The following is a 22,910-nucleotide window of genomic DNA, read 5'->3' as shown; positions in this document are numbered from 1 at the left end:
CCTATTTCTCTCTTTCCAAAGATGCCAAGTAATCATGGATGAACCTACTAGCCATAGATGTCTCCAGTTGCTGTTGTATTTTTTAGGCCAAGTCAAGATGAAGTCTAAAAGCTTTTCATTCCTAGCTGAAGAAAAATCAACCAAGTTACAAAACCAGTCCCGGCACATGGCTGCTACCGGACAAAGTAGTAAAAGATGATTTGCATTTTCTTCATTTCCCATGCACATAAGGCACCTGTTTGGACCCACAACGCCAATAGTTTTCAATCTATTACTCGTTAGAATTCTTTCATGAAGACCAATACATAGAAAAGCACCAGCTTTTAAGAGAATCTTGTTGTTCCAGCAAAGTTTATTAGGCCAATTTTGATTGTTTGCTCTTTGCCTGTGAACTTCGTTGCCTAGTTTAGCATTGTAAATCCCTGATTTGGCAGCACACCAAAAGGTTTTGTCTTCTAGTTCTGAACTAATGATGGATCTATCATTCAAAATGCCTTCCAACTTTGCATAGTTTTCCTTGTCTCCCAGTGATATCTCACTTCTCCACTTGTTGAGTGCCATCAAAGTAGTGGACCACTTTGTCTCCAAAATTTGTTTCTATGGTATTTACCCACTCCTGATTATCAAAAGAAGCTCTTCTGGGTGGTTCTCCTTCCCAAGAATCGTCCCAAAATTTAGCTTTGTGCTCGTTGCCTATGTGCCAGGATAGATGATCAGTTAGTCATGTTTTGCTCTCCCACAAGAAGTTCCAGGAGGCTGATCCTATATTCATGTTTGCAATGGTGATTATTCTAGAAAGATCTTCCGAGTCCAGGTATTTTTCTCTGAATAATTTGCACCAAAGTTTGTTGGGTTGTGTGTACATTTTCCAGGCAAGCTTAGTACCAAGCTCAAGGTTTTGAAGATACATTTATTGAAGACCAGCACCACCATCTTCTTTAGTTATACAGGCTGTATCCCAGTTGATTAATAAAATTTTCTTTGAATCTTTGGTGCCTTCCCATATAAACTTTTTTAGAAGCCCATCAAGCTTTTTGCTGGCAGTGTAGGAGATCCTGAAACAAGATTTCTTGTATATAGGTATAGCATTTAGAGCTGATTTAACCACCGTGATTCTGCCAGCTTGGGAAAGCCATTTGTTTTTCCATTGCTCTGCTTTACTTTGACATTTATTTATCACTTCTTCCTAGATTAGGTTCTGTTTGTAGCTTGAATGGATGGGAACCCCCAGGTATCTAAGTGGGAGTGTGCCGATGCTAAAGCCAAGGAGGTTGGCAATCTTAAATTGAAGAGATTTACAAGTGTTAAAAAAGTATATCTTTGATTTGTCCTTGTTCATTAACTGCCCTGAAGCCTGTGACTAGATTTCTAGAATCTTGTTGATAACCCAAGCTTCATTAAGAATAGCTTCATGAAAAAGCAAAGGGCCATCTACAAATTGAGAATGGGATGCTGGATCTACTCAAGGATGAAGATACCGGATGTGTAGTAATGGTTAATTGTTTTGCCAAGAACCTCCGCCATTAGCACGAAGAGAGAGGAGAAGCAGGTCCTTGCCTCACTCAGTCCATTACATGAATTAAAGAATAGACACACGGGACCATCGACTAGCAAAGAGAGACTAACAGAAGAGATGCAAAAAAGATTGCCTTCTATCCAATTGCTATTGAAACCATATTTTTAAAGAAGAACAAGGAAATTTCAGATGACTATCTAATGTTTTGGAAACATCAAGCTTAATGGCCATACCTTTGAAGCAGCTCTTCTTCATTGAATGCAGCACTGCAGAGACAAAGATAATGCTGTCTGAGATTTCCCTGCCAAGAGTGAAGTTGTTTTGATGCTCAGAGACAAGATTAGGAAGAATCTTCTTAAGGCTGGAGGACCGTGCCTTTGATATGATTTTATAGAGGGTGTTGCAAAGAGCGATTGGCTGAAAATCATTCATTGATTTGCAAACAAGAAAAATTGAAATTTCTGCCCAAACCTTTAGTCTGTCTTCAGTCTTAGTAGGCCCATAGACATTAATGATAGGAAAGCTCAAAGGAGAAGTGGAGGAGGAAACATAGCAGGCCATCCAATTAGTGTTTCAATCCAAAGGATTGACTTTCACAAAATTGGGATTTCACAAAATGCCTAATCCTCCAGAAGCAACTCTACCATCCTGAAAATATCCCTCCCAGTTGTGATAGTCTCAAGAACACAGAATCCTTTTCGCCATAAAGCTTGGTCTCTTGGAGAAGAACACAGAAGCCTTATCACCATAGAATAAATTTACTTGATTATTTATTTTCAAGTTTGCATGAGGACAGGGGTACTTGGGGTACTTATGGTACTGGTGTAGGTATGGGTACGACTATTTTTCGTATTAGGGGACGGGGATAGTTGGGTATGTCAAACTTTAGTTTTAATTATACTTATATATTTATTAAAAATCTGAAAATATGAGTCATGACAATGGTTTTGCAAAACAAGAACTGTGATAAAGTTTGAAAATGTAATGTATTGTTTTCAGTTTCAGATTTGCTATATGTTTGTAATAATAATATATGATAAATGATTAGATGCATAACAGAGAAGGCAGACTTTAAACATGAACAAAAAGATCATAAATCATATGACAATGGCATATTGCAAATGATAAACTTCTGACTTGAACAATGATAAAGTTTATTGTTAATCAATATTGTAACAAAGTTTAAAACTAAATAGGTATTGAATAAAGCTTAATAAACAGCAAGCTGATATGCAAACAAAAAACAGGAAAAAAATCAGAAATCTTAAAAAAGGTCCTTAGCTATGATACTCTCCACCGAGTACCTAGTACTTAGGATAGATGTATCCAGTACTTGGTGTAATGTTCCAGTTATAAAATAAATCATTAATCAAATTATTGTTATGGGCCGATTGATTTAATATATCTCAAACCCATTTTTGTTTTGTTTCCATAGTTTGTGTTGCCATCGGCTATTTTTGTACACCCTCAGAAAGTTTTCCCCGACGAGTATTTAAGCACAGCTTGTAGGTTGTCATTAGGTATGCAATTTGCATTATTTTATCTGTACTGTGAATTCCTATTGGAGTTCTTTGTTGTTCATCATTTCGGAAGTGAAAGATCTTCCCTCTTTGGTTATTCGGTTTCGGTGAGATTTAACCCTCACCCTATTCCGTCGCCTGTAACATTTCATTTGAATATGGCAAATCGGAGCATCATCTTTCAGCATATATTAATTTAAGGATTTTGCGTGTTCAAGTATCTATTATTGTGTCTGGATTTCACCTAAATCTATTGTGTTTATGTATGAACAAAATTGCATTCATAGTTGTCGTTTATCACTCCTAGCTCAGACGCCTAATTGTGTGGCTTCTGAAAAATTACCGTACTGCTTCCGAATTTTGTACGGCCTTCATTTTGTCTTCCATACACCATCCTGCACACACTACGCCCTCCACATCAAATAGGTACCATACAACCTATCGAGGCCTTCCTGTCGCCTAAGGTATTCGGGCAGTCTCCAGACACCCACACACATGAATCTGTTACTAGGGGTCAGGGGGACATTGGAACATTATAGTGGTATCAGAGCTTCGATCCTGCCAACCTCTAGAAAGTGAATGAGAGTTTATAGCCTGAAGAGAACAAGAACCCATTTTGTTGATATAATGGTTGTCGAACCGGAACCCAGAACTTCCAAACTCATGGCACTATTGAGAGAACTTGCAAGGAATTAGGCATAGATCAATGATACTCAAGGACTCATAGGAAGAGACTCTTGAGAAGTTGGCATAGAATAAAATATCTGAAGAACAAAATGGTCATAGCGCGAACTCAGTGTCAAGTAAAGAAAACCCTCGTCCAGCACGCTCTCGACCTTCCATGTCATCTTTTACCCCACGGATGGAGACACCACTCAGAGAGAAGCAACCGACCTTTGAAGAAATGCAAGAACAACTAAGAGAAGACTGGAAGAATGCGAATTTTGAGGAAGATATATCCTACATAGATTATGCAGATCTGAGAATGAGATATTCGAGAGGTGGAAATAAAGGATATTTTAACAATGATCTCAGGAGGAAGTTGAGAAAAGTAAATTTGTCTCCATTTGACAGATCTGGATCCATATCTGCGCAAGCGTGGGTAATGAAGGTTGATACTTACTTCCAGCTTAATCCCATGCCAGAAGAAGAAGCAATTAAATTTGCAACTTTGCACTTGGAGGGAGTAGCGCATGAATGGTGGCATCACGGCACCATCACACTAGAGCATGGTCAAATAAATACTTATGCGGAGTTCACTAAGAGATTGAAAGATCGATTTGATGGTAAAGATCCGGAACTCAATTTCAAAGATTCGGCACAATTGAGGCAAACTAGATTGGTCGACCAGTACATTGCAAAATTTCAGAAACTCTGTTTTGGTCATGGACATTTCTAAAAGGAGGCGGGTAGTGCTCTTTATGGACGGACTGACAGAACCACTGAAAGGTTGGGTAAAGGGTTTAAATCTTGCCACCTTGTCCAAGGCCATTAAGAAGGCATGGAATATGGCATCATCATCAGCATCATCCTCATGAAGTTACTCACATTCCAAACTGCCAATGTTTCCGAAGGACAAAGATAATAAAACTCCGCCCAAGAAGCCATTGTTGGACGAAGCTACCAGATAGGAGCTCCAAAGGAAGAAACTATTTTTCAACTGCAAGAGACCTTCGAAGCCTGGCCACAAATGCCTCGGAAAAGGAAATATCCACTACATTGAGGTCGTGTTGAATGATGAGGACAAACAGAAAGAAATACCCTCCAAAGACAACCAAAATCACGACGACACCAACACGGTTAGTTTGAACCATATGGAAAGAACTGCAACATTGGTACAGCGCGGACGAACTATCGCCCTAGTCGATAGCCCAAGGTACAGGGTATTTCATGTACGGTGAACCCTTCAAGGACAAAGGGTTATGGTGATGCTCGATAGTGGAGCCACTCTAAACTTCATAAACTCATCTCAGGTGAAGTGAAGAGGTTAACCTATGTAGACACAGACAAGATTTCAAGTCAAGTTTACCAAAGGGACTCTTCTGCCCTACACACATTTTGTTCCTCAACTAAGTATCACAATGGCGAATCACACAATGACCAAGGATTTCTTTATAGTGGACCTTGATGATATGGAGGTTATTTTGGGCATACAGTGGATGGAGACACTTGATGAATATACTCAAAGGTTCAAACGGATGGACTTCACTTTTGTTGTCGATGGAAAGAAGCTTGTTCTCCGCAGAATGGCAGATGAGGGCCCGAAGGAAGATTTTGCACATCAAATGGAGGCAATTTTTCAGCATTATGATGTTGCTTGGGCTACACATTGTTTTGTCTTGGCAGAACCTATAAAAGGGCAACAGACACCTCCCTAGGATGATGATCTCCAAAATATTTTGTCTGATCGTAATAGAGTTTTTATAGACATTCCTCTTGGCATACCGCCTCATCGAGGGTTTGAACACACTATCGAGTTGGAAGCAAGAGCCAAGCTAGTCATAACCACACTGTACCGCCATCCCAAAAAATTCAAAGATGAGACAAAAAGGACAATTCTGGGACTGCTAAATGATGGATCCGTCCCAATTCTAGCCCTCTTGCGTCATCAGTGGTGTTGGTCAAAAGGACGAGACAATGCGCATGTGTGTGGACTATCGTGCGTTGAATTAAAAATAATAATAAATATATATCTCATTCCAAGGATAGATGAGTTGTTGGATGAATTCCATGAAGTCTAATTTTAAAAAATAGATCTCCATTATGAATACCATCAGATCCGCATGAGAGAGGAAGACATGGAAAAGATAGCTTTTTGATGTCACTACGAGCATTATGAGTTCCCGGTCATGTTATTCGGATTGACGAATGCACCTACTACATTCCAATCATGCATGAATCGCATCTTCAACAAATAATTCTGTAAGTATTTACTGGTATTGTTTGAAGACATTCTTATTTAGAGCAGGACATGGGAAGAGCACCTAAAGAATCTGGATGAAGTCCTAAGGATCATGAAGGATCAATCTTTGTTTGCCAAGCAATCCAAGTGTGAATTCGATATGACAGAAATATTGTACCTGGGACATGTTGTCAGTAAATATGGCATTCAAGTTCATCAGGAGAAGATTCAGGCTATCCTTGATTAGCCTCCCCCAAAATCACTCACAAAGTTGTGAGGATTTTTTGGACTGTGCAGTTATTACCAGAGGTTTGTAAAGGGGTTCTCTCAACTCAACGCCCCACTAACAAATCTGACAAGAAAGAGGTCCTTCCAGTGGAATGAAAAGGCACAACTTACTTTTGATAAGCTGGAGGAAGCAATGAGCACTTGTCCCGTGCTTGCTTTACCTAATTTCACTCGACCATTCATTATGGAGTGCGACACATCCGTTGAAGGCATCAGCGTAGTCTCTATAGCCTATGAGAGCAGGAAGCTTACACAAACAGAACGCTTATATTCCATTTACGACAAAGAGATGTTGGCCATCATACATGCACTAACCAAGTTCCAGCAATATCTGGTGAGTGCCACGTTTGTTGTTCGTACGAATCACAATAGTCTGAGATATTTTCTGGAGCAACAAGACTTGAACGAGAGGCAACAAAAAATGCGTAAGCAAGGTTCAGGCTTTTGATTTTGAAATTGAATATGTGAAAGGAGAGAACAATGTGGTTGCAGATGCTTTGTCTAGGAAACCCACCATCTGCTTACCAACCCTGATTTCAGCTAATTGGAAAGCACATTTGTTGGTAGAATATTCCAAAAACACATTTGCTTGTGAGCTAATGGATGGCAACACCTAGGATGATCGGTACAAAGTGATGGATGACATCATTTACTATAAGAGTCGGATATATTTAGTGCCAGAATCCAAATTGAAATAGAAAATCTTGAAGGAGGTACACGACTCACCTTGGCAGGACACCCAAGCTTCCTCAAAACTTACAGATGTCTTAGGGAGAGGTTTTCATGGATAGATCTTAAAGGAGACGGATTACAGTATGTAAGAGAGTGTGCGGTCTGCTAGCAAAACAAATCCGAACATAGTGTACCTACTGAGTTACTACAACCTCTGCCAATTCCAGAACAGAAGTGTGAAAGTATCTCAATGGATTTCATTACTGCACTTCCCAAGGTGAACGAAAAGGATTGTATTTTCATGGCGGTTGACAGACTAACGAGGTACGCACATTTCTTTGCCATCCCCTCAAACTTTCAAGCCGCACAAGTAGCCAATCTATTTTTCAGAGGAACTTTTCGTCTACACTTGTTACCCCGAAACATTATCAGTGATCGGGATGGACACTTTATCAATATCTTTTGGACAGAACTATTTTGACGAGCAGGGACAAAATTGTCACCAAGTACTAGTTACCACCCTCAGACAAATGGACAAACAGAGATTGTGAATAAGTGGCTCGAAGGTTACCTTCGAAACTATGTTTCGACACAGCAATGGGCGTGGGTCAAATAGATACACCTAGTGGAATATTGTTACAATACCACGTACTACACGTCCATCGAAATGGCACCATTCAAAGCTCTATACGAGTACGAACCCCTTTCCTTGATCGACACAATTATGGGTAACAGTCGCGCACCGAGGTCAAAGGACTGGCTTCAGGCGTAACAGGACATCCTAAGATGCCTAAAGGAAAACTTACAACAGGCACAGAATCAACAGAAAATGTACGCTAACAGATACCAAATAGAGAGGAGTTTCAAAGTAGAAGACTTGGTCTATCTCAGGCTCCAACCGTATTGGCTATCCTCATTGAAGGAAAAGGGAAAAGAAAAATTGAAACCATGATTTTATGGCCCCTATTGTGTAGTTCATCGCATCGGTGAAGTCGCTTACAAGCTGGAACTTCCAGAGGGGAGCTGTATTCATAACGTTTTTCATGTTTCATGCTGAAGAAAGTCGTGGGACAGAACATCACAGCAGCCACAGACCTTCCGCTGCTTAATGAAGAACGAAAGCTCATATTGGAACTAGTGGAGATCATCGAAGCATGTGAGAAGACCCTGCGAAACCGCACAACGAAGGAATATTTGTTACATTGGAAACACTTATCGTTGGATGACGCAACGTGGGAAGGGGAGCACATCCTTCAACATCCGGCATTGCATTTGCTTGAGGACAAGCAAAATTTGGGACGGGAGGACTGTAATGTTCCCATTATTAAATAAATCATTAATCGAACTATTATTAATAAGCCGACTGATTTAATATATCTCAGACCCATTTTTGTTTTGTTTCCGTAGTTTGTGTTGTTGTCGGCTATCTTTGTACACCCTCCAAAAGTTTTCGCCGACGGATATTTAAACACAGCTTGTAAGTAGTCATTAGGTATGCAATTTGTATTATTTTCTCTATACTACGAATTCTTGTTGGAGTTCACTATTGTTCGTCATGTCGGAAGTGAAAGACATTCCCTATTTAGTTATCCAATTTCGGTGGAATTTAACCCTCACCTTATTCCGTCCCCTGTAACACTTTGCTTGGATCTAGCAAATCGGAGAATCATTTTTGGCCATATATTAATTGAAGGGTTTTTCGTGTTCAAGTCTCTATTATTGTGTCTAGATTTTACCTAAATCTATTGTGTTTATGTATGAACAACATTGCATTCATAGCTGTAATTTATCACTCCTGGCTCAGACGCCTAACCGTACGGCTTTCGAAACATTCCCGTACTGCTTCCTCATTTTGTATGGCCTTCATTTTGTTTTCCATACACCACCCTGCACACCGTACAGCCTCCACATCAAAAAAGTACCATACAGCCTATCTAGGACTTCGTGTCGCTTGAGGTATTCGAGCAATCTCCAAACACCCACACGCACAAAATCTGTTACTAGGGGTCAGGGGGACATTGGAACATTACACTTGGGTACTAGGGTAGAGTACCCATGCAACCTTGTTTATTTATTAATAATAGATTTATTTAATGATCCAAATAAATATGATTGATATTATAATATATTTTCAATTATTTATTCTTTTTTTTTTTAATAATAGGTCGTAGCCAATTTTTATTAATTATTAATAATTAAAGATTTTTACAAACCCTGTTCAAATGGACACCAATTAGAAAGAACCGGGTCAAGTAAACCTCTTTTCTAGTTCGAAACAGAGAAGAAACTCAAAGTTTACAATATTTAGACGTAGCATGTCAATTAGTTACAGGAGAATTACAAATTTTCAATTATTTATTTATTAGTTAATAATTATTTGTTTATTAATTAATACTTATTTAGTTGTTAAACTCCAAGAGGTATTAGACAAGGAGATCCCCTATCTCCGTTTCCATATATTATCATGGCAGAAGCCTTCGAAAGAGTAATTGCCAAGGCTCACAATGAGGGGAAAATAAATGGTATTATTGTAATAGAAATATCCCTAACATTACTCACTAACAATATGCCAATGATACCATTCTGCCTAGTGAAAGTACAAGAAGAGGCCCTAAACATCAGATCTATCATTCAATAGTATATGGAAGCGTCGGGTCAAAAAGTGAATGTAGCAAAATCCGAAATCTTTTTCATTAACACCAATCCTAAAATGGAAATGCAAATCTGCGGCATCATGGGGTACAAAAGGGGCACATTCCCGTGTAAATACCTAGGTACCGAGTTAGAAAAAGGTAGTAAATCCAATAAAGCATGGCAAATTATTCTGGATAGATTGGATGCTAGGATAAGTGGCTGGAAAGAAAAATGGCTTACAAAAGCTAGTAAAGTCACTAAGATTAGATTAGTGTTGTCCGCTATCCTGCCTCCCTTTATCTAAACATATCAATAAGAAGTTTGAGGCAAAACTTAGAAGCTTCCTTTGGAATGATTGTGAGGACTCTAAAAAATTGGCCATCATAAAATGGGAGAACATATGTAAACCGAAGGAGTTTGGAAGTTTAGGTATTAAAAACTTAAATTGGCAAAATGAAGCATTAGAGGCTAAACTTACGTAGCGCCTTTTTGTAGAAAGGGATCATAAATGCGCTAAAATTATGTATACCAAATACCTTAATGCAACTGATCCCTATTCCATCTTTAGGATGAGGACCCTCCTCAAAGGATTTGAAAGTTGGAACTTTATAGTTAAAAGTTGAGCCCTTATTAGTAAATATCTCACTTGGGATGTTGGAAAGGGTGATGAAGCCTTTTTCTGGGAAGATTCATGGGATGGGTACCCCCAATAGACAACATGGGGATACTGGTAAGCATCAAAAAGAAATTAGTCAAAGATTGGGGGTGCAAGGTCAATGATTATAAAACCAAAAAAACTATTAATGGAATCACAAGCTAGGAATGGAAATCTGTGGATAATATGGACATGGAACCAACAGCAAAAAAGGCATTTGAAAAGATAATCTAGAGTAGGAAAATTAAGCAATTAGAAAAGAACGACAATCTCATTTAAGTTGCATCAAAAGATGGCAGGTACAGTGTTAAAAATGGTTATAGAGCTCTCATTTACACCCAAAGATGGGAAGAAGTGGAAATCCCACTTAAACTCTATTGGGACTTGTCCTGTTTGCCAAAGGCAGGTTTCTTTTTATGGCTGGCATTTCAAAATAGGATCCTAACAGCCTACAGACTCCACAAGTTGGGTATTGAGGGCCCTTCAAGATGTGTTATGTAGACAAGATAGCGAAAACACTAATCACATGTTATATAGATGCTCATATACACAACATTGTTGGGAATGGCTCAGACACATGTTGGGATGGAAGACCCCCATGCCAGAATCCCTAGTTGACTTTCTCAAAGGTTGGCCAACAAATAGTAGTAAAGGTATCTATAGTAGAATTTGGAATATTTGCCCATCTATCCTCCACGTGGGAGGTATGGAAAGAAAGGAATAGAAGAATATTCCGTGACCAAGCTATGCAACCAGATGAGTATCAAAAAAATTGAGGCATGTGTAGTTGAGACTTTAAACTCTCAGCTTAGGAATACCTAGAAAGAAGAAGGATCATTCTCGAGTTGGGATGGGACAATAAAAAAGAAATGGATAAACCTTATTAATCCTCCGCTTATTCATAAAAAAGAAGAATATAGAGGCAAGGGAGAATTACAGATGGATCCCTCCATCGACTGGGTGGACCAAGTTAAACTTTGATGGAGCTTCAAGAGGCAATCATGGCTCTGCAGGAATCGAATGCATGATTAATAATGAGCCAGGCAAGTGGATTGCTAAAAGGGCTAAATCCATAGATCCAACGACTAATAATATGGCTGAGCTAGAAACCTTGCTAGGAAAAGAGTAACGCCTAATTGGGTCTTAAACTCAAAGTTAAAAGTTCCTAATTTTCTGAACCGTTTCGCAAATACTCAGATTTGTCATATTTTTCGGGAAGGTAACAAAAAGGCAAATCAGCTGGCAAATAAGGGTGCTAATGGCGAAATTATTTTAGTCTTCAATGATTGGTAGTCTTATTTGGAGCCCCCAGCTCTTATTACATTTATTAATATTTAATCATAAGCATTTTAATGGACAACATAAAGTAGCTCTAACTATAACTAGACAATGATCTAGACCAGCCATGTAGAACAATTCAGGTTTTAGGTTACAATTTTAATAGTATCCCCATCTCAAGTAAATCTTATATCCTAATACAATCAACATTTATATCCCTCATTAATACAATCATCTCCTTGCATATTTATATAATATCATTTATACAGCAAATATAGGGGAAGAAGGAGAGTAAGTATGGATCTATCAAACCGGTAATAAAACTTTAAATTAGAGTATAAAAAGGTCTGCTAATTTAGACAACTTATTCATTATGAGTGAAATTGTGCAAATTATTATAAGAATGCCAATATACTATCAGCCGATTAGTCATGGAAACCAAATATTTCTAAAATATGTTCTTTTTTATCCCCTATTAACATCTAAAGCTTGTTATCTCTTCCCTGACTTTTCCATCATGGTGTAATTTTTACCCCCATCATGTATTGTTTCGAAGTGGCGTCATGTAGGTGGCATCAACTGATGTCAACATGTATCCAGGTGCTTCTAGATTCTTCGCTTGAAGATTTTTGGCCTTTTATACCAATTTTATCCCCATCTCTTTCAACCTAAGCTAGTTTTAACCTTATTATGGATATCAATATCTGTGTATTCCACGTATTAGGAGTGTGAACCATGGTGTTTCGTGGCAATGTGAAACCTGAGAGATGGAGCTGATTGTTAAAACTAGTGGATGATATGATGAGAATCGCGGTGAGCTATGCCCTAGGAGAAGGAATTTTCAACTACGATTTCTCATGGAGAACAAATAGTGATATTATAGAAGCATTCATAGGGTGTCTGGCTAGACCCAGAATAGAAAAATGGGCAATGGTCAGACTCTGTCATAATGTGTTTGATCCAATTTGGTCTGTGCGATTGGAAGAAGCCATTATGAGTTTAGATGAGAAACTCATGACTCCTCTTCCAGAAATGTATATGGCGCATCCACCTAGGAGTTATGAACTAGCCATTGTTCCAAGACGCCCTTCTCTGGTTATTCGAGAGCATGCTGCTTTTAATCAAGAATGGCCAAAGATGGAAGCTAACATCCAGTTTCTCCTTAGATGGAGAGGGATCGTTGAGGATGGGGGCAAGGCTTGGCTCAAAAACTACCTTGGCATTTTAAAACCTATATACACCCGGGTGTGGGACTGGAGAATCTGGAAGCAATGATATTCTGCATCCCCAACATAGAAAAATCAAGTAAGGAAAAGCGTGTCTTCGAATTCCCACCACATTTCCAATCTGAAAACCCCAAGGATATCACTAAAATCATTATGGTTTTCTGGAAATAGAAGTTTGAGACGCACACGTACTATGTGTGGATGACAAGTTTTTGAACTCCAACAGACGAGTTGAGGGTTCCCCTGTTCTGTTTCCTCTGTTTTTCCCTCGGCCCCCTGTGTTTTGGTTTGATCTTTGTTAGGTCCTTTTTGTCTCTTCCCTTTTGTCTGAAAGTTGTGTTCTCATAGTTTGCTACGGGCAAGCAATGAATGTATCTAAAGTTTCTTATTTTGGAATAATATTATAGATAGTATGCTATGTTTACAGTTTGTGTATTGTATTGAGGATTATATTAAATCTAATACAGGGCGTAGCTTGATACAACGAATGCTGGTAGCTTTTTCAGAAGAAGATTAGCAAGCTTGTTTATAATGTTTAGTAGCTCAAGTACCCCCCGAATCCTAATCTTTGTAAATTCATAATGATATTAATATATATGAATTTTATATCAACGGTGAGTTTTATTTTTCCCTCTACCTCCTCTGAATGGAGTAGTGTATCTGATCTGAAATTGCTTGGGATGTATTTTATTTGCTTAGCAATACTAGGGTCTGCTTATAGCTGCGACAGAAGAAATGTATTGTGAATGTAAGAGGATAAGATACTAATCTCGATAGTTAAACTGAGCAAATTGGAATGATCCAAAACATCCTAGAAGGGTAACTAGGATGGCATACAGAGCAATATGTAGAGGCAATTCTATTAAGAACAAATTGTCAATATGATGTTTAATAATGGCATTATTTAAATAAGGGTAGGAATCTTATTGCATATATGAGATTTAATCAATAAAGTACAATGACTCCCAGATTAATATACTAGAACTCATTTTACTAAGTTTCAGAGTAATTGAAAATGTTTTTTGTTTTGATTAAAGAATGTTAGGATCAAATTTACATAGAAATGAATATGATTTCAAATTGAGAGAGTTTAGCCTCTAATTAGGATTGATTCAAGTATTAATGTCCCACATGGATAAATAAAGTATTTTAGTAATATCCTGCCAGGAATCCAAGTTATCAATTGTTTTTAACTAACAACTCTAATGTTTGCTTTAAGATGTATTACTGAGTAGCAAGGTAGTAAGGAGAAAGCATCTCAAGCAAAATAGCTAAGAAGAAGTTTCTACTAAGAGTTTAAAGCTCTGGTCGAACCATTCATCTCGGATATAGGATTATGATTGATTGGTAGAGGAATCATTAAGATTACAAAATTCAAAAGAGGACTCTTGTCCTTCTCCTTGTAATGATAATAAAACTTTGGAAAACGACAACTGGAGTATGCCCCTTTTAACAACGAAATAATAACGGACTACGGTCCTGGGCAAGACTGGAGGTCTTGTCTTCTCCATTCTTTCCTACCACTGCCCGTTTGAATGGAAATACTATGATGCTATATTATTAATTTTAATATAATCAAGGCTTCGGTCGTTTATTGATCAAAAAAAAAATGATTAATATATATATATATATATATGATTGATTTAGACTATTATTTCTTTATTTATTAAATTCTTATTATATCCTCGAGCAAGTTAAGGTTTGGGTGTTCAAAAATGTTTGCTAGGATGCATCTTCTTCAGGCAGGACTTTCCAATTGATCAAGTATTTGGGAAAGATCTTATTCCTCGGTTTCTTCTCCCTCACGTTGAGAATCCATTCTAGTTCTAAGATGAGTCCATCCTCATAATGGAACGGAGGCGATTCTTCACATGTAGTAATTCGTTATCCAAGGATTTTCTTTACCTGCCATACATGTAAGACGTTGATTCTAGTGTCTTGGGTAACTCTAGTTCATAGGCTACCTCACCAATTTTCCTTAAGAATTTGAAGAGCCAATAGAATCTTGCCTTTTGATTTTCTGCTCTGCTGGTTTTCATGATAAATTCTTTATAGGGTTGTATCTCAAAAAAACCCAATCCTCAACCTCAACGCTTGATCGGTTCGGTTTCAGTCAGAATAATTTTTTGTTAGTTTTGTGCATGATGGAGATAATACTCAAGAACATTATGGTGTTGATATTCTGTTGTGCAAAATCTCTAGCTCTTGGTACTTTTCTTTTTGTAACAATTAAACTTGAAAAAGTAGAAGCTTCATAATTGTGTGACACTTTGAGTGGGTTCATTCCAATTGATAGTGATGGAAGTATTGTCATTGACTGTTGAATCATGTAGCTTCGGTTCAGACATTAGCGCTGATCATATGAGAATATACTCATGTATATATACATGTCAATATGATTTGAATATCGGTATGTATGTATGCATGAATATAATCTGCATTATTCATGGTGATCGCAGCATTCAGAACCGACTGTGCATATAATTATTGTGTTTATATCTGAGAATGATCTCAGTAATGATCGTATTTATTCTGATCATTATCGATTGCTTTAGACTTTGTTAAGTTTTGTAATCATTAGTTTTGTTATGACTAAATCAAATGGGCATGACCATACCACCAATCGAGTGTATCCGTGAATGGTCATGTTCTCCTTCAAAGTTCATTCAGTCAAATTGATATTGTTATTTCCTTTGTCGTGACTTCTACCATTGGCATGTGTTGGCTGTCGCATGACTTTTCCAGTATTAAGGGCAATCATGTGTCTCTGTATCTTCCATCAGATTTACCTGTCCATTCTTCTTACCATGCGACTGGAATTCATCACCACATGACATGGTGTATCTGACTGAATTGCCGGCAATCTTCTTCCATGTATTATATCAAATACTTCAATTTGGTGATTTTGGACTGAGTGTAAGTATTTTACATATATTCAATCTGCACCCGATGGTCTACGTAGACTTTCATCAGACAGAGATTGCTTCGTCCCTTCTAGTCTCCTTGCACAATGTTATGGATATCTCTGTTCAGATTCAACGGCAATGCACCTGTTCCAATCATATATTGGTAATTTTCATCGTGGTCAATTTTATTAACGAAATGGTTTATCTTTTACCCTCATATCCACTGAGCAATTTGATTATACTCTCTGACATGGAGTGCTATTATGTTCTGTAACCTGTTTGCTGGCTTCAACATTATTTGATGACAGTACTAATTGCATATCCTCATGTAAGTAATCTTATCGGATATGAAAGTTGTCCAGACATATTAATGTCTCCGTTGCATATTACTGAAAAAAAAACTTTGCTTCAGTTTCCGTCAAAAACATATTTGCCAACATATAGTCACTGCTGATTCAAATGCCAAAATCCTAGGAATGATGCTGTAGGTAGAAGTTCATGGGGACTTGTTTCTTTTCTTCTGAATGATTTGTTGTTGGTGAGTAAAGGTTCAATATACTCCATTGTAGTTGCTGCATATTTCAACGCTGAAGACTGTCTTCTAAACTTGCCATCCAATACACATATCTGATTTACAGTTGTCATCTTTATCAAACATATACTGGACTGTTCGTGTAGACAAGTACCATGGCAAATGTATTGTTTTGTATCATTGTATTTATATTTATCACAATCTCTTTTTCTTTTCAACTCAATCTGCACACGTATTTTTATGTGTTATTTACTGTATACCATTTTATCTTCACACGGACTTCTATGCTTTCTTCTTACTCTTTTTTATAGTTTTCTGAATAACATCATTCCTTATAAGATTTTAATTACTATCTTTCTTACCAATTGCTCTGTGTATTGCTCCTTAAGCATATTGCTGCATCTGATATGATTGTCTGGTTTTGGCATCTTAACTTTGACATCAATGATAAATATTCATCACCCCTATCCTACAGAAAGGTAAGTAAAGATCATTCTAACAAATAAAGAGGTCAAAGAAATGAAAGTAAATAATCATACTAGTATATGATGTAACTGCTAATTTCTTTCAATGTAAAAATGGGAATGCCAGAAAGATAACGTGATAACTGAAATCCTTTCACTATTAAAAAGCATAAGATATAAGAATAAACAAGTAATATAACCAAATGCTGTTTTAGGCAGAAAGCCTCAGACTGGGATAAAAGAGTTTTTGAGAAGGAACTAAAAAGTTGGAGAAAATATATATGGAAATACAACCTGAGATCGTGGCATTAAACGTGTCAGTATGGCTGCTTCCATTGTTTGGCGAATGACTAGAGAGATTTCTGTTGACCGTCTGCACAAAAAGAATAGAAGGCGTGCAAATTTTATTTACAAACTTCTAAATAGGTTTTAGCAGGCAGCCTATACTGTCTATTCATATTTATATTTGGATGTCTGGAGAATAAAGAAACGCAACAAGGTAAAGTATGTAACATTAACATATCTCCAGACTTTACATATCCTAATGCTGTAGGTTTCTATTTTCAAGATTCAAGTATTTTGTATAAAATCAAATAGTATAGAGGGATTGACACCTCAGCCAACAATTCCTTTTCAGTTTGGCAAGGCGTTAAATAGAAAAACATAATATTGCAGAAGGAAGAGAAGGATGAACACAAGAACACATTTAGAGGAAGACTAGAAGATGCACAAATGGTAAGGACAAGATATTAAGCAAACAAAACTGTTAAAATTAGTAGCGTCGATCATGACAAAAGAATGATAAATCTGATAATTATACATGCATTGATTCTTTCAACTAAGATCTGACTACAAACACTTCCAGGTTCAAAATCCTCTATCATCTCTTGGTCTCGAACATGCATTATTGACTAAGTTGCCGGTTTGGATTCTGGTTTGTATGCGGGTTTTGAAATTTGTCCAAATATTTTTGGGGTTGGGTTTGGGTTTGTTTTAGGTTTGTTTGTGCAAGTATATATTTATTTATTTATTTATTTCTCAATACTCTGTCTTCTCAATACATTATAGGCCATGAACCTGTCAGAGCTTCCATTATTGAAGTAACAGATTAGTGGGCTTTGATGAACTCAACCACTTGACGACCAATCCTGCAAATTCAAGGATTGATCGTCTCTCAGTATGAATCCTTCCACACACTGCAAAACTGAGCACTGTTGGAGTTGTAGCTTCCTTAGGTACCACAAATACAATATACACTGCATTAAAGTGTCAGTTAAGATCAGACCAGAACTCTTGACTGCCGCTCCTTTTCTTTTCTAACTTCTCTGGCACAGACGCCACTCCTTTGCTATTGTCATGCCATTATCAAAGACTATCAATTAGTGTGTGTCGTGTGCATTTGAGGTAATAATCTGTTACCTAAAATTTAAAACTAATGCCATGTGTGTTCAGATTAGTATTGTCGTGTGCATAAAAAACAAATGTTAGAAAAACATTATTTTTGAGTCAAATATCCACCAGTGACTCAAAGTCGTTGTCCCGACAATCTGATTTTTGCTCGCATTTCCTTCTGGGCTAGCTCTGGCAATTTGGAAGTCATTCAAATTTGCCCAAAAGTCATCCAGGGTCCTGCTCGACGACTTAAGGGTGAATGTCTTACACTGCGAGCGAATCTGAAACAATTTTGAACTGAATGTGAATGACCTCCGAATCGACTACCGACTTCCGGCCTGAACAGGGGAATATGGTAACTTAGATTATTAATATGCATTATTGTCAATCTGCATTTGATATATATGGATTAGTTTGTTTATCAAACTATTGGTTAGGTTCGAGACTAATATCAAATCAGTTTGAAACGTCATGTCTATTTCTTAGGGCTATAGATGTGATATTGTTGCAAGAGAATAGAACAATATAAAACATAAAATCGTTCTATATCTGCATCAGATATCTGTAATAGCAAGAGCTTTTGAATCCAGAATAAAATCCTTAAGTCTGAATAGTGTATTAGGACTGTGATCACCTGAACCAATAAGAGAGGACAACAAAATCTGTATTCTGCAAGTGAGATTATTGCAGTCTTGATTAAGTTTACCAGAACTTTCACGTGGTATCAGAGCCTCGCTAAGAAGATCAGAGGTAAACTTAAGAAATCTGAATACCTACGCTGATAGAGTTATGCCACACCTCTTTCATTCAAAATGACAAATCCAATCAGGTTTGAAGATCACCTTGAAGGAGCCAACAACTTCATAGCATGGAAATTAAGAATCATGGTGATATTGGATGAGCACAAAGTAGATTCATATAAGAAAGATAAAAGGTCAGCCTGAAAAATCCCAATGGATTGAAAATAATAAGAAAAGCTATCAAATTAATAGTGGATTCTGTGAGAGCCCACACAGTAACTATTTTGGCAAAACAGACAACTGCATACCTTATAATCTCTAGAGAGAACCTTCAAGATAAATAATACAGGCAGAACCCTTGCATTCAAAACACAGTTGAATCACATTAGTATGAATAAAGGAGAATCTGTGACTGCCTACTACATGAGAATAATAGAATTGAGGGATCAACTATCAAACATAAGGCATGAGATAGAAAGCAAAGAGTTATCCCTTATAGCTCTAAGTGGGTTACCAAATTGATGGGAATCATTCAAGCAAGGTATAAGTGCAAGGTCAAAACTCCCAAAGTTAGACCACCTAAGATCTGATTGTTTACAAGAAGAAGTGAGGCAGTTACCAAAAGAAATCAAACACAAATCCATAAATGAAGACCTTGAGGTTCTCAATGCTAAACATCAAAAGAAAGGAAAGGACTTCAAAAGGAACAAACATTTTCATTGAAAGGGCAAGGAAAGAGAAGCTTCACAAGTCCAAAGCTTTAGATGTGATGAATAAAGACATTATGCTGCCAAATGCCCTGACAGACTTAAGAAACAAGCATCCTATGCTAAAGTCAGGAAAACAAATATAGAAGAAGATCATGAGAAGTTCCTATTCTATTCAGCACTATCAAATCATGTATTAAACAATGTCAACACTTGGGTGATTGACAGTGGGTCTTCTGGACATATCACTGGATTCCGAGAACATCTAGACAATATGGTTGAAGAAATTGAGAAAGAGGTAACCATCAGACATAACGCTGCACATCCTGTAAAAAGAGTGGGGAAATGTAACATCAAATTAGATTTTGGCATCATTATCCAACTACAAGACATATTATTTGTAGCAGGAATTAAAAGAAACCTAGTATCTATATCTGCCCTAGAAGATAATGGATATAGAGTCACTTTCATGAATGGAAAGTCTTGGCATGGCCAAAGAATGCTACTTTTAAGAAGACTAAAACAATAGGTGTTAGACATGGATACTTATACAAACTCTACACTAAGTCAAAACAAGCACTCATCCATGAAACCCATGACTCCAATGAAATTTGGCATAGAAGATTAGGACATATACATTTTTGAGCTCTAACATCTATGGAAAAATTAGTAACAAGACTACCCAAACTAAATGCAATCCATAATGGAACATATAAGGGTTGTGCATTAGGGAAGAACACTAAAGGATCTTTCCAAAATAGCTTAAGAAAAACTGAAAATGTATTGGAAATAGTCCATTCAGATTTATGTGGACCTATGTCAACTTCACCAATGGGAGGGTCTCTATACTGTGTAATTCTTGTGTATGACTTCTCCAGAAAGCCTTGGATCTACTTCCTGGAATGCAAAGAGTCAAAAGAGGTCCTTAAGAAATTGAAAAAATTCAAGGCCCTAATAGAAAACTCATCTGGAAAGAATGTTAAAACCCCAAGAACTGATAATGGGAAATCATTCACTTCTGAAATCTTTAAAGAGTTCTGTATTAATGTCGGGATTAAGCGGGAGTTCACAGTACCCTATAATACTCAACAAATCAGGTAGCTGAGAGGAAAAACAGAACTATTGTGGAAGCAGCAAAATCAATGATGTATGACCAAAATCTTGACACTTTGTTTTGGGCACAAGCATTAAGAATAGTTCTCTACATACAAAATAGATGTCCCCACTCACATCTTGATAATAAGACACCATAAGAGACCTTTACCGGGATAAAACCTGACATGAGCCACTTTAGGATTTTTGGATGTCCTGTGTATATACATATACATAAAAAGAAAAGGACAAAATTAGAACCTTGTGGGAGAAAAGGGATTTTTGTTGGTTACAATGAAACTTCTAAAGACTATAGAATTTACCTACCTGATCAAGGCCAAGTAGAGCTAAGAAGAGTTACCATTTTCGAGGAAGACGTTGCATTTAAAAGGTCTAAGGGCTCAAATCAACAAGAAATTCAAGAGTCTCCTAAGAACATGGAAGAAGATCCTAAATCTGAGATTCAAAGGGAGCAATCAGAAGAAAACCTAAATGAAAACAATACTAGTCCTGAGATTTAGAGGGAGCAAAATCCTAATGTTAACAAGAGGAAACAACCACTTTGGTCTAGAAAAGTTGTTGAGGAAGCAAAAAACTTCGCTGCAATAAAAGGAACATTTAGAGAGAGTAAAAGGCCAAATATATTATCGAACTATATGGCACTAATAAAAGAGATTTCAAATTCACAATCTACTAGTGTAACTGAAGCTCTTAAACACCAAGTATGGAAAGATGCCATGACAGAAGAATATCAGTCCATTCTCAAAAATGATATGTGGGACACTGCACTTGTTAAGTAACATGGATCGTTTTCTACAAATGTACTAACATTGCCCATTTGATTGATGTGTTCCAATTGCAGATTTGCTTCTCATATAAATATGAGGAGGAGACATGTCTCTATAGTTAATCATCATTGGTTAGTATATTTTAATATAACTAACCATATATATATATATATATATATATATATAATGTGGAGATATCATCTCACTATGATATCCCTAGAATGGCATATCAATATGAATTCATCAACACACATATGTAAATTAACATATTTAACATATGGAATACACTGAGGCTAGAATCCTCAACGCTCCCACTTTAGCAATGGGGGAATTAAAGTAGATATAAAACACCACTTGAAATGTGGTCTAATAAGTTATAATGTCCAACAAGATCTGGCCCGAAGAACCATAACAAATGGATTTTCATGGTGTCCGGCAAAATCCAGCCCAAAGAACCATGAAGGTCATCAATGTGTTCGGCAAAATCCGGCCCGAAGAACAAGGATAACCCTTAACTTCAAACATTTCTGTTTGAAGACAAATCAACTATAATAAAGTCATCACTTTAAATAGGATCGGAACACAAGAAAGGTTGTCACCTTTCACAAGAAAAGTCGTCACTTTTCACAACACAAGCTTGCAAGCAATTTTATATTCATGAATATATTAGTTAATAAATGCATTTACAAAAATGTCATACCAAGTTTACTCTAAAGTACACAATTTTCAACTTCGCAAGAGGCTTGGTAAAATATCAGCATGTTGCTCATATGTACTGATATAACTTAATTTGATAACATCACTGCCAACCATATCTCTCATATAGTGATAAGAAGTCTCGATATGCTTCACGTGCTCCCATCGAAACAACTACATACTTAGCTTCAATAGAACTCAAAGCAACAACTGGTTGTTTTCTACTAAACCAAGATATCATAGCTAACACAAGACTAAAGCAAAAACAAACAAGAGTACATTACAAAGAATTTCACTTAGAACTTCTTCTCATAGAGAGGATATCATCCATGAAGGATTGCATCTTAGAATTTCTCCCTCTAAATATCGATCTTGGGAGGTCAAGTCCTCTAGTTATTGTCACAAAAATTTCTTCTCCCAAGTATGCTTGTTAAACTCCCTCTGAATCCGATAGTCTTCCATCTTGGTGGAAAGTCATTATTTTCCCATGATGTACGTAGAGGTAGGCCCATGAGGTAGTTACCCAAATGTATTTCTAGACTCCCCCTGATTATTAAACTTCTGAGTTTATTTATCTTCTGAGCTGCAATGTTGCCTTTAGAAGAAGTGACAAACTCCCTCTTATTATGGAAGGATACTCATCATCATGGATATTTGCTTTATAGTCCTTACATTATCCAACTTGATCATTTTTGTTTCATGTCGTTACCACATAATCCATATGCTGAATCTAAGATATTCATGGTTTTCTACCCGCACCCAACTTTTTTGTATTTCAAAGTCACGATATAAACAAGGTTGTATCATCCAAATAATGTTCACTTCCTCTTAGGCACACCAAAACTTCTCACAGTATGTATTTGTCTTTAACATCTGCTATGACTTGTTTCGTATCATGATTC

General features: G+C 37.1%; 1 protein-coding gene across 4 annotated transcripts in view; it reads right to left on the bottom strand.

Annotated features, from left to right (window-relative positions):
* RRP41 (3'-5'-exoribonuclease family protein) overlaps positions 1–22,910 on the bottom strand; it is a 196,411-nt gene that overhangs the window by 106,676 nt on the left and 66,825 nt on the right. For all 4 annotated transcript variants that reach the window (XM_089832721.1, XM_089832727.1, XM_089832736.1 and 1 more), the window contains one exon: positions 16,888–16,966. In XM_089832721.1, the coding sequence (XP_089688847.1) occupies positions 16,888–16,966 (79 nt within the window). The remainder of the gene's footprint in view (positions 1–16,887; positions 16,967–22,910) is intronic.

This window comes from Cupressus sempervirens, chromosome 1, assembly GCF_028749045.1.
Source record: "Cupressus sempervirens isolate cs-2001-9-10 chromosome 1, ASM2874904v1, whole genome shotgun sequence".
Taxonomy (NCBI): Eukaryota; Viridiplantae; Streptophyta; class Pinopsida; order Cupressales; family Cupressaceae; genus Cupressus; species Cupressus sempervirens.
Note: the sequence above shows the minus strand (reverse complement) of the source record. Positions and strands in the feature narration are given on the sequence as shown.